General features: G+C 40.4%; 1 protein-coding gene across 1 annotated transcript in view; it reads left to right on the top strand.

The window, feature by feature from the left end:
* Window positions 1-12,232, top strand: part of PACS2 (phosphofurin acidic cluster sorting protein 2) — a 657,507-nt gene that overhangs the window by 404,651 nt on the left and 240,624 nt on the right. The window contains exons 7-8 of the mRNA XM_053711716.1: window positions 1,891-1,971; window positions 3,403-3,462. Of these exons, the coding sequence (XP_053567691.1) occupies window positions 1,891-1,971; window positions 3,403-3,462 (141 nt within the window). The remainder of the gene's footprint in view (window positions 1-1,890; window positions 1,972-3,402; window positions 3,463-12,232) is intronic.

Below are 12,232 nucleotides of genomic sequence, written 5' to 3'. Positions count from 1 at the left end.
AGGAGAAGGCCTCGGTGATACTGATAGCTCCTGCGTGGCCACGCAGGACTTGGTATGCAGACCTGGTGAATATGTCATCGGCTCCACCATGGAAGCTACCTTTGAGACAGGATCTTCTAGTACAAGGTCCATTCGAACATCCAAATCTAGTCTCTCTGCAACTGACTGCTTGGAAATTGAACGCTTGATTCTTTCTAAGCGCGGGTTTTCAGATTCGGTTATAGATACTCTGATTCAGGCCAGGAAGCCTGTGACTAGGAAAATTTACCATAAGATATGGAAAAAATATATCTGTTGGTGCGACTCGAAGGGATACTCTTGGAGTATAATTAAAATTCCGAGGATACTTTCCTTTCTCCAAGAGGGTTTGGATAAAGGTTTGTCAGCTAGTTCTCTAAAAGGACAGATATCTGCTCTGTCTGTTTTGTTGCACAAACGTCTGGCAGCAGTGCCAGATATACAGGTGTTTGTACAGGCTTTAGTCAGAATTAAGCCTGTCTACAGACCTTTGACTCCTCCATGGAGTCTAAATTTAGTTCTTTCAGTTCTTCAAGGGGTTCCGTTTGAACCTTTGCATTCCATAGATATTAAGTTACTATCTTGGAAAGTTCTGTTTTTAGTTGCTATTTCTTCTGCTAGAAGAGTTTCTGAATTATCTGCTTTACAGTGTACTCCTCCCTATCTGGTATTTCATGCAGATAAGGTAGTCTTACGTACCAAACCTGGTTTTCTTCCAAAAGTAGTTTCCAACAGGAATATTAACCAGGAAATAGTTGTTCCTTCCCTATGTCCGAATCCAGTTTCGAAGAAGGAACGTTTGTTACACAACCTAGATGTGGTCCGTGCTTTGAAATTCTATTTAGAAGCAACAAAGGATTTCAGACAAACTTCATCCTTGTTTGTCGTGTATTCTGGTAAGCGGAGAGGGCAGAAAGCTACTGCTACCGCTCTTTCTTTTTGGCTGAAAAGCATCATCCGATTGGCTTATGAGACTGCCGGACGGCAGCCTCCTGAACGAATTACAGCTCATTCTACTAGAGCTGTGGCTTCCACATGGGCCTTCAAGAACGAGGCTTCTGTTGATCAGATCTGTAAGGCAGCGACTTGGTGTTCTCTGCATACTTTTGCCAAATTTTACAAATTCGATACTTATGCTTCTTCGGAGGCTGTTTTTGGGAGAAAGGTTTTGCAAGCCGTGGTGCCTTCTGTTTAGGTAACCTGATTTGCTCCCTCCCTTCATCCGTGTCCTAAAGCTTTGGTATTGGTTCCCACAAGTAAGGATGAAGCCGTGGACCGGACACACCAATGTTGGAGAAAACAGAATTTATGTTTACCTGATAAATTTCTTTCTCCAACGGTGTGTCCGGTCCACGGCCCGCCCTGGTTTTTAATCGGGTTTGAAAAATTTTTTTCTTTATACACTACAGTCACCACGGCACCCTATATTTTCTCCTTTTTCTCCTAACCGTCGGTCGAATGACTGGGGGGAGGAGCCAGAGGGGGGGCTATATGGACAGCTCTTGCTGGGTGCTCTCTTTGCCATTTCCTGTAGGGGAAGAGAATATCCCACAAGTAAGGATGAAGCCGTGGACCGGACACACCGTTGGAGAAAGAAATTTATCAGGTAAACATAAATTCTGTTTTTTTTAAAAAGAGTCTTAATCTCGAAAGAGCATTTTTGGGTTTCATATCCCTTTAACCCCTTTTGTGTCTTTTAAAACAATAGTGCAATAGGTACATTCTCTGGCATAATAGGGCATTTTATTATTGCTTCTTTATGTCCCTTTAAATACACTAGTGACAATAAAAAATGAAGCTGGGGAATACTCTATTTGTTAAGGTCTTGTTGAAGTGCCTTAGAAACTCTATTGCTAGCATTTCTCATTACAGGATTTGGACGATGATGAATTTGATGTTGGGAAGCCAAAGAAGCAGCGAAGAACGATAGTAAGAACGACGTCAATAACCAGGGTCGGTGGAAATTAGTTTTACTAACAATGGGAGAGGGGGGTTTTATGGTCAAGATTTGAGAGTGGTGACAAGGTATTTATATGTGTCTATGTAATTAATCAATTGACCGCTTTTTAGGACTGTTCATTGACCTGGTTAATACATTTTAATCTATTAATGAACTTCTCACACTCTTGCAATATCCTATAAATAACCATACTTTATGCATTTTTAATTTGTCATTTTTCATATGAATTTTAGTCACAGTTTGATACTGTATTTTAACTAGTATAAATTGCCGTAACACAAGACTTGTGCATTCTATATTGAGTATCATGATGTGATTGGTAAACATCATTACAAGCTGCTAACAAAAGATCGCCACCTTAGGATATTAGGAAGGATATTTTCTTTGAGGTCAACATTTTATCTGAAGATAGTATTTAATAGGCATGGGCTAAAAATGGTTATTTATTAATTTGGTATTTTCACCCATGCCTGGTATACAGCAAAGAAAAAGAATTGCGCACAATTGTACCTCTCTGCATTTAAACAGATTTTGAAAGCTCTCTTCATAAATTGGTTTTTTTTTATATTTACTATTTAAATTATCATTATTTAACAACAGTTGTAATTCTATATTTTTGTTCTTTTTATTTGCATTGTTTATATTTCTTTTGTTTGGTGTTTTTATTTTTCTTCTTCTTGTTTAATTAGTTTATTGGCATTTTACTTAAGAAAAAAAATATTTCAATATCATGGTTTTCAAACCCTTCCATAACATACAACATTAAAGGGATATGATACTGAACCCACACTTTTTTTTTTCTTTCATGATTCAGATAGAGCATGCAATTTTAAGCAACTTTCTAATTAACTCCTATAATCAATTTTTCTTCGTTCTCTTCATATCTTTATTTGAAAAAGCAGGAATGTAAACTAATGAGCCGGACCATTTTTGGTTCAGCACCCTGGGTAGTGCTTGCTGATTGGTGGCTACATTTAGCCACCGATCAGCAAGCACTTCCCAGGTACTGAACCATAGCGGGGCCAGCTCATAAGCTTATACATTTCTGCTTTTTCAATTAAAGATACCAAGAAAACGAAGAAAAATTGATTATAGGAGTTAATTAGAAAGTTGCCTAAAATTGTATGCTCTATCTGAATCGTGAAATAAATAAATTTGTTTCAGTATCCCTTTAAACATTTCATAACATGAATTAAACTACCAAACAGGATTTTCCAGAAATAGGCGTAAAAATGTATCCTTCCTATTTAGAACTAGTTGAGACAGTGATACAACTGTGACTAACACATCACTTGTATCAATACCTAAAACCATTTTTAATAGATCCTTGCTGATGTCTTTACCTTGATGTATTAACCAAGTGTTCCAGATTATCCTTACTCTTACATGCAATGGTTAATATCATGTTGCCTATCTTTTTGCAGCAACAAAACTTTAAACAGAAGGTGGTTGCATTGCTGAGGCGGTTTAAGGTCTCTGATGAGGTAAGATTATTTGTTGAATTGTTTTAATACCCAGATTATTGCAGATATGCTACTAGCAATATATCAACAGTTTGTACATTTTAATCTTTGTAAAACCATGTATTCCAAAGATGTAAACATTTTACTTAGTTTTTGGAATATTAAATTGAACTCATTACTTGTTATGATCCTTAAGATAAGAATAAAGACACCATAATATATGTAGATCTACAAATTTAGAGTTGGCAGACTATTTGGGCAAGTATACAATTTAAGCCAGCCAACAAGGTGTTGTGTTTTTTTAGTAGACATTTTTAATAAAACTGAAAAGGAAACAAATGCTTTCCCTTTTCCTCCAGTAGCTTCTTACTTACAGAACTAATTCATTTTTAGTATTTTAATGTGCTAAGAACTCTGTATTTAATGTCTGAAATTGCACTGCATTTTTTTGTTGTATTTGAATATTATTATTCAACACAAACATGGTCAGTTTCTAGTGTAGCTAAACTGGAAGTTTTGTTTCACAGATGGAGAGAGTTGGTTAAACCCTTCTATATACAGTACAGTTCAGCTACCTCCAGATATTGTATGGCCTCTGGCTGAACTTCCAAATAGACTCCTCATACAGGCTCCCCTCATATACTTGAGAATTATCCCTAATGTTTCCCCAGGGGATTTATTAACTGCTACTGACTCTGAGGGTATTATCACTCATTCGGAATGATTAAGGCAGTGTCCTGTCAGGTGATTATCAGTGTATGTTTCCAGTCTACCCTCTGCATATACTAATGGTCCAGTCCTGCATCCAGATAAACACTAGGTTTTATGCTGTATGTTCTTATTTGTGGCACTTGTGGGGATTATTATTTTGTGTGTATATGTGTCTCCAATGTTCTTTTTTCTGCTCTACCTTTTCTAGCCATTGGCTAATTTATGTAGACTAACTTATTACTGATTATTTAAATGTTTGGTACTGTTTATATGAACAGAAATATGCCTGAACATTGTTTCTTAAGCAGATTTAGGGACAAAGCTTGTGACAACATGAATGTGCTGAATTTTGGTGTCATTTTTAGTCTTCCCCAGCATTATGTGTGTTTTATATTGGTTATAGCAATGTGCCTGCAGCAAAGCTACAAGCTCCCAGACATTTCTTCCTGCTGTGTATCCTCTCCAAACTATGGTTAAATGCAATTTAGTTTCCGTTCAGTTGCCTTGTTTGCTTCTCTTTTTTTCTCTCTGCCTTGTATAATTCTTGAGATGCATAGCGTCCTGGTATGCCAGTTATCCCTATAGATGACAAAAGGATCAAGTACTGCTATCAATCCTCGGGGGGGCTGTGCAATTTATGTTTCTTCAAAATTGGTTTGTAGCTTAAAGTCTTAAGAAATTAGGTGTTCTTAAACACATAGCAAGTGCAGCTTGGAGCTGGTGATTGGGGGATACATGCATATGCATTGCGACTACCAAGCAGGATTATGTAGCAGCTCAGACATTTTTTTTAAATGTTGTCTAAGCCACTCTAATCAATTAGAGTCTGATTGAATTAGAACAAATTCGAATGAGAAAATTATATAAGGAGAAATTCTAGTTATTCATGTGAAAAACTAAGAAACTAAAAGTAACGGCAGTTCCAGCAGTTTGCAAGAATTTTCACAGAACATGGTAGCATCACATGTACTGCCAAAGTTTTTTTTCCCTAGATCCTTAAAAGCTTTGACGCATATACTTAGTTCTGCTTTCTTTCATAAGTTGGTGAGAGTGCACATGCCATTACTCCTGGGATTAAACACCTGGCCACCATTATTATTATTATTATTATTATTCGGTATTTGTAGAGCGCCAACAGATTCCACAGCACTATAAACATAGTCGGTATACAGGATAACATTTATAGGGATCAAATGGGTAGAGGGCCCTGCACTGTTGTAGTCAGCTCTTATGAAGGCGACCTGCAAACAGCTGGGCTCATAGGCTTACATTCTAAGGGGTTCAAGGGAAAGCAATGGAGGTAGGAAAGTTTAGTGTAGGTTGTATGCATCCCTGAATAGTAGAGTCTTTAGGGAGCACTTGAAGCTGTTAAAACTAGGGGAGAGTCTTGTGGTGCGCGGCAGGAAGTTCCACGTTATGGCGGCTAGTCTGGAGAAGTCCTGTAAACGGGAATGTGAGGAAGTAACAGGAGAGGAGGAGATTGTGTTCAGAGCGAAGGGGGCGAGAGGGAGAGTATCTGGCGACAAGGTCTGAAATGTAGGGGGGAGCAGTGCAGTTGAGGGCTTTGTATGTCAGAGGATTTTGTGTTTAATCCTGGAGGCAAGAGGAAGCCAGTGAAGGGATTGGCAGAGAGGTGCAGCAGATGAAGAGCGACGTGTAAGGAAGATGAGCCTGGCAGAGGCATTCATTATGGATTGTAAAGGAGCTAGGCAGCAGCTAGGTAGATCAGAGAGGACGGAGTTACAGTAGTCGAGGCGGGAAAGGATGAGGGAGTTGGTTAAAATCTTAGTTGTATCTTGTGTAAGGAAATGTCTAATTTTAGAGATGGTTTTTAAGGTTGAAGCGGCAGACTTTAGCAAAGGACTGAATGTGAGGAGTGAAGGAAAGGTCTGAGTCAAGTGTGACCCCTAAACATCGGGCATGCTGGGTAGGGGTAATGATGGAATTATCAACAGTTATAGAAAATTGGGGGGTGTAGATTTTGGAAGAAGGGGGAAAAATGAGGAGTTCAGTTTTGGAGAGATTTAGCTTAAGGTAGTAAAAGGACCCCAACAGAAAGTAGTAACGGGGCAAAGGATTCTCCGGAGAAGGCTACACTAAAGGTACGGTTAGATAGATAGGAAGAGAACCACGAGAGAGTTATGTTGCAGATGTCGAAGGATTAGAGGGTTTGGAGCAAAACAGGGTGGTCAACAGTGTCAAAGGCTGCAGACAGATCAAGGAGGATAAGCAGAGAGAAGTGGCCTTTGGATTTTGCTGTAAGTAGGTCGTTGGTAACCTTGACAATTGCTGTCCCTGTGAAGTGATGGGGACGAAATTCAGATTGCAGTGGGTCATGAGTTTAGTGTAAGGAAATTGGATAGACATGCATATACTAGCTTTTCGAGGAGCTTTGAGGCAAGAGGGAGTAAGGAAATAGGATGGTAGTTGGATGGGGAGGTTGGATCGAGGGAAGATTTCTTGAGGATAGGTGTGACCAGTGCATGTTTTAGAGATGAGGGATACATATACCAGTGCTGAGGGAGAGGTTGAAAATGTGTGTGAGCATGGGGGTAAGGGTAGAAGAGAGGGAGGGGAGTAGCTGTTAGGGGATGGGGTCGAGGGGACATGTAGTGAGGTGGGAGGACAGTATAAGGGCAGAAACTTCTTCCTCAGTAACAGGGGCAAAAGAGCTAAATTTATGGGTATTTGGGTTTTGGATGATTGTGAGCTTTTGAGGGGGTGGGAGATTGGTAGTATGTTGAGAGCTGATTTTTTATCTGATGGAGTCAATTTTGTTATTTAAGTGGCTGGCAAAATCTTGTGCTGAGAGAGAAGTTGTATTAGGAGGTGGTGGTGGGCGGAGAGGAGTATTGAACTCCATTGTTCAATTCTTGTGTAATTCTTTTGCCCAATTGTTAATGTCTCACTTATAAATGTTCACTTAAGAGATGTGAACATATGATGTTACAATACTGCTATCTAACCTGCATTGCTAACCCCTTAGACAAAGATTCCCAAAGTTTTTAAAACACTTAATCCCTCTCATCTCTCTGATATTCCAGTCTTTTTTCTTTCACATGAGAAAGTTAAAGATTTGAGGTGCTCCACATTCTTTGTTAAAAGGGATAGTAAAGTCCAAATTAAACTGTCATGATTCAGATACGGCATGCCATTTTAAACAACTTTCTAATTTACTTTTATCACCAAATTTGCTTTGTTCTCTTGTTGTTCTTAGTTGAAGGCTAATACTAGGAAGGCTCATATGCTAATTTCTAAGCCCTTGAAGTCCGCCTCTAATTTGAATGCATTTGACAGTTTTTCACAGCTAGAAGGCGTTAGTTCATGTGTTTTATATAGATAACATTGTGCACGTGAAGTCATCACTAATTGCCTGAAATACAAGTCTTTCAAAAGATCTGAGATAAGGGGGCAGTCAGCAGAAGCTTAGATACAAGGTATTTACAGAGGTAAAAAACAAAATTTATGCTTACCTGATAAATTTATTTCTCTTGTGATGTATCCAGTCCACGGGTTCATCCATTACTTGTGGGATATTCTCCTTCCCAACAGGAAGCTGCAAGAGGACACCCACAGCAGAGCTGTCTATATAGCTCCTCCCCTAACTGCCACCCCCAGTCATTCGACCGAAGACGAGCAAGAAAAAAATTAGAAACTATAGGGTGCAGTGGTGACTGTAGTTTAAAAAAAAAACAACCAAAAAAAACACCTGCCTTAAAATGACAGGGCGGGCCGTGGACTGGATACACCACAAGAGAAATAAATTTATCAGGTAAGCATAAATTTTGTTTTCTCTTGTAAAGGTGTATCCAGTCAACGGGTTCATCCATTACTTGTGGGATACCAATACCAAAGTTTTAGGACACGGATGAAGGGAGGGACAAGGCAGGCACTTAAATGGAAGGCACCACTGCCTGTAAGACCTTTCTCCCAAAAATAGCCTCCGAAGAAGCAAAAGTATCAAATTTATAGAATTTAGAAAAGGTATGAAGCGAAGACCAAGTCGCCGCCTTACAAATCTGTTCAACAGAGGCCTCATGTTTAAAAGCCCATGTGGAAGCTACTGCTCTAGTAGAATGAGCTGTAATTCTTTCAGGAGGCTGCTGGCCAGCAGTCTCATAAGCTAAGCGTATTATACTTCTTAGCCAAAAAGAAAAAGAAGTTGCCGAAGCCTTTTGGCCTCTCCTCTGTCCAGAGTAGACAACAAACAAAGCAGATGTTTGATGAAAATCCTTCGTAGCTTGTAAATAAAACTTTAAAGCATGAACCACATCAAGATTGTTTAATAGACGTTCCTTCTTTGAAGAAGGATTAGGACATAGTGAAGGAACAACAATCTCCTGATTGATATTCTTATTAGATACCACCTTAGGAAGAAACCCATGTTTAGTACGTAACACTACCTTATCTGCATGGAAAATCAGATAAGGGGAATCACATTGTAAAGCAGATAACTCCGAAACTCTTCGAGCCGAGGAGATAGCTACTAAAAACAGAACTTTCCAAGATAAAAGCTTAATATCTATGGAATGCAAAGGTTCAAACGGAACCCCTTGAAGAACTTTAAGAACTAAATTTAAACTCCATGGCGGAGCAACAGGTTTAAACACAGGCTTGATTCTAACTAAAGCCTGACAAAACGCCCTGAACGTCTGGAACCTCAGCCAGACGTTTGTGCAAAAGAATAGACAGAGCAGAAATCTTTCCCTTTAAGGAACTAGCTGACAAACCCTTCTCCAATCCTTCTTGGAGAAAAGATAATATCCTAGGAATCCTGACCTTACTCCATGAGTAACCCTTGGATTCACACCAATGAAGATATTTACACCATATCTTATGATAGATTTTCCTGGTGACAGGCTTTCGAGCCTGAATTAAGGTATCAATGACCGATTCGGAAAAACCACGCTTTGATAGAATCAAGCGTTCAATCGTCAAAGAAGTCAGACGTAGAGAAATTAGATTTGGATGTTTGACGGGACCTTGAAGTAGAAGGTCCTGCCTTAGCGGCAGAGTCCATGGTGGAAAGGATGACATGTCCACCAGATCTGCATACCAAGTCTTGCGTGGCCACGCAGGGGCTATCAAGATCACCGAAGCTCTCTCCTGCTTGATCTTGGCAATCAGACGAGGGAGCAGAGGAAACGGTGGAAACACATAAGCCAGGCTGAAGGACCAGGGCGCTGCTAGAGCATCTATCAGCGCTGCCTTGGGAAGCCTGGACCTGGACCCGTAACAAGGAAGCTTGGCATTCTGACGAGACGCCATGAGATCCAGTTCTGGTTTGCCCCAAAGTTGGATCAACTGGGCAAATACCTCCGGATGGAGCTCCCACTCCCAAGGATGAAAAGTCTGCCGACTTAGAAAATCCGCCTCCCAGTTCTCTACTCCTGGGATATGGATAGCTGAGAGATGGCAAGAGTGAACCTCTGCCCATAGAATTATCTTTGAAACCTCCAACATTGCCAGGGGGCTCCTTGTTCTTCCTGATGGTTGATATAGGCTACAGTCGTGATGTTGTCCGACTGAAATCTGATGAACCTGACCGCAGCTAGCTGAGGCCAAGCCTGAAGAGCATTGAATATCCAGAATGTTTATCAGAAGTAGGGCCTCCTCCTGAGTCCACGAACCCTGAGCCTTCAGGGAGTTCCAGACTGCACCCCAGCCCAGAAGGCTGGCATCTGTCGTTACTATAGTCCATTCTGGCCTGCGGAAACTCATTCCCTTGGACAGATGGACCCGAGATAGCCACCAGAGAAGAAAATCCCTGGTCTCTTGATCCAGATTTAGTAGAGGGGACAAATCTGTGTAATCCCCATTCCACTGATTGAGCATGCAAAGTTGCAGTGGTCTGAGATGTAGGCGGGAAACGGAACAATGTCCATTGCTGCTACCATTAATCGGATTACCTCCATACACTGAGCCACTGATGGACGAGAAATGGAATAAAGAGCCCGGCAGGAAGTTAGACGTTTTGACAACCTGACATCTGTCAGATAAATCTTCATTTCTACTGAATCTATCAGAGTTCCTAGGAAGGAAACTCTTGTGAGAGGTGAGAGAGAACTCTTTCCTTCGTTCACCTTCCACCCGTGAGACCTTAGAAATGCCAGAACAATGTCCGTATGGGACCTGGCGATTTGAAAAGTTGACGCCTGTATCAGGATGATGTCTAGGTAAGGGGCTACTGCTATACCCTGCGGTCTTAGAACCGCCAGAAGGGACCCTAGAACCTTTGTAAAGATTCTTGGTGCCGTGGCTAACCCAAAGGGAAGAGCCACAAACTGGTAATGCCTGTCTAGGAAGGCGAACCTGAGAAACTGATGATGATCCCGGTGTATCGGAATATGTAGATAAGCATCCTTTAAATCCACGGTAGTCATATATTGACGCTCCTGGATCATAGGTAGGATGGTTCGAATAGTCTCCATCTTGAAGGATGGGACCCTGAGAAATTTGTTAAGGATCTTGAGATCCAAGATTGGTCTGAAAGTTCCCTCTTTTTTGGGAATTATAAACAGATTTGAATAGAAGCCCTGCCCCTGTTCCTCCTTTGGAACTGGGTGGATCACTCCTATAACTAGTAGGTCTTGAACGCAATGTAAGAATGCCTCTCTCTTTATCTGGTTTGCAGATAATTGTGAGAGATGAAATCTCCCCTTTGGAGATGAAGCTTTGAAATCCAGAAGATTTCCCTGGGAAACAATCTCCAGAGCACAGGGATCCTGGACGTCTCTTGCCTGGGTGAAGAGAGAAAGTCTGCCCCCCTCTGAAGAGAGAAAGTCTACCCTGTATCCCCTGTATTGGGGTAGAGCAAGCGTTCCGTTATGGTTAATAACCCCTTCCTATCCTTCCCAAAATTCTTTAGCACAAATACGGATTTGCGTTACAACATAAGTTAAATTATAATGGTCTTAACAACAAAGTGCAAGTTTAAAATAAGAGAGATGCCCCTGAGACGGTCGCTTTTCACTTTACGCTTCCTCAGAGGACCATTATAATTTAACTTATGTTGTAACTCAAATCCATATTTGTGCTAAAGAATGGTGGGAAGGATGGGAAAGGGTTATTAACAGTAACGGAACGCTTGCTCTACCCCAATACAGGGTTTTTCCCAAATAGAGGTTTTCCATAAATATGTTAAAATCCCATCTTACCTAAACCTTTCACTCAAACCCTCTGCACCTACTTAAGGATCATTAACATTAAAATTTTGTAATCTTTGAATTCAAACATTGTAACAAGTCCTTTACAACGAAGGTGTGTTTTTAATTATTTTTCTTTCATGTAATTAGCAAGAGTCCATGAGCTAGTGACGTATGGGATATACATTCCTACCAGGAGGGGCAAAGTTTCCCAAACCTTAAAATGCCTAAAAAAGGTTCTCTGTTATCGGTCATAGAGATTCATCTCTTACCTCCCTTTTCAGATCGACGATATACTCTTATATACCATTACCTCTACTGATTCTCGTTTCAGTACTGGTTTGGCTATCTACTATATGTAGATGAGTGTCCTGGGGTAAGTAAGTCTTATTTTTTGTGACACTCTAAGCTATGGTTGGGCACTTTATATGTAAAGTTCTAAATATATGTGTTTAAACTTATATTTGCCATGATTCAGGATAATCAGTATTCCTTCATTCAGACTGTCGGTTTCATTATTTGGGAGAATGCATATGAATAAATATTTTTTTTCTTACCTTGAAAATTTTCAATTGACTTTTTTCCCTGCGGGCTGTTAGGCTCGCGGGGGCAGAAAATGCTTCAATTTATTGCGTCATTCTTGGCGCGAACTTTTTTGGCGCAAAATTTTGTAATTTCCGGCGCCGTAGTTGTCGTCGGAAGTTTGTTCGTTGTTACGTCATTTTTTTACGCATGTATGTTCAGACGTTTTTTTGCGCCAAAAAATGTGGGCGTCGTTTTCGGCGTCAGAGGATGTGGCGTCATACTTGGCGCCAAAAAATATGGGCGTTGTACTTGCCGCCAATAATTTTGGGCGTCATACTTGGCGCCAAAAATGTGGGCTTCATTCTTGTTCCACTTTTTCTCACATTATTTTAGTCTCACTTTTTTGTTGC

This window comes from Bombina bombina, chromosome 1 (genome assembly GCF_027579735.1).
Source record: "Bombina bombina isolate aBomBom1 chromosome 1, aBomBom1.pri, whole genome shotgun sequence".
Lineage (NCBI taxonomy): Eukaryota > Metazoa > Chordata > Amphibia > Anura > Bombinatoridae > Bombina > Bombina bombina.
The sequence above is the reverse complement of the archived record's forward strand: the minus strand, read 5'-3'. Positions and strand labels throughout refer to the sequence as shown.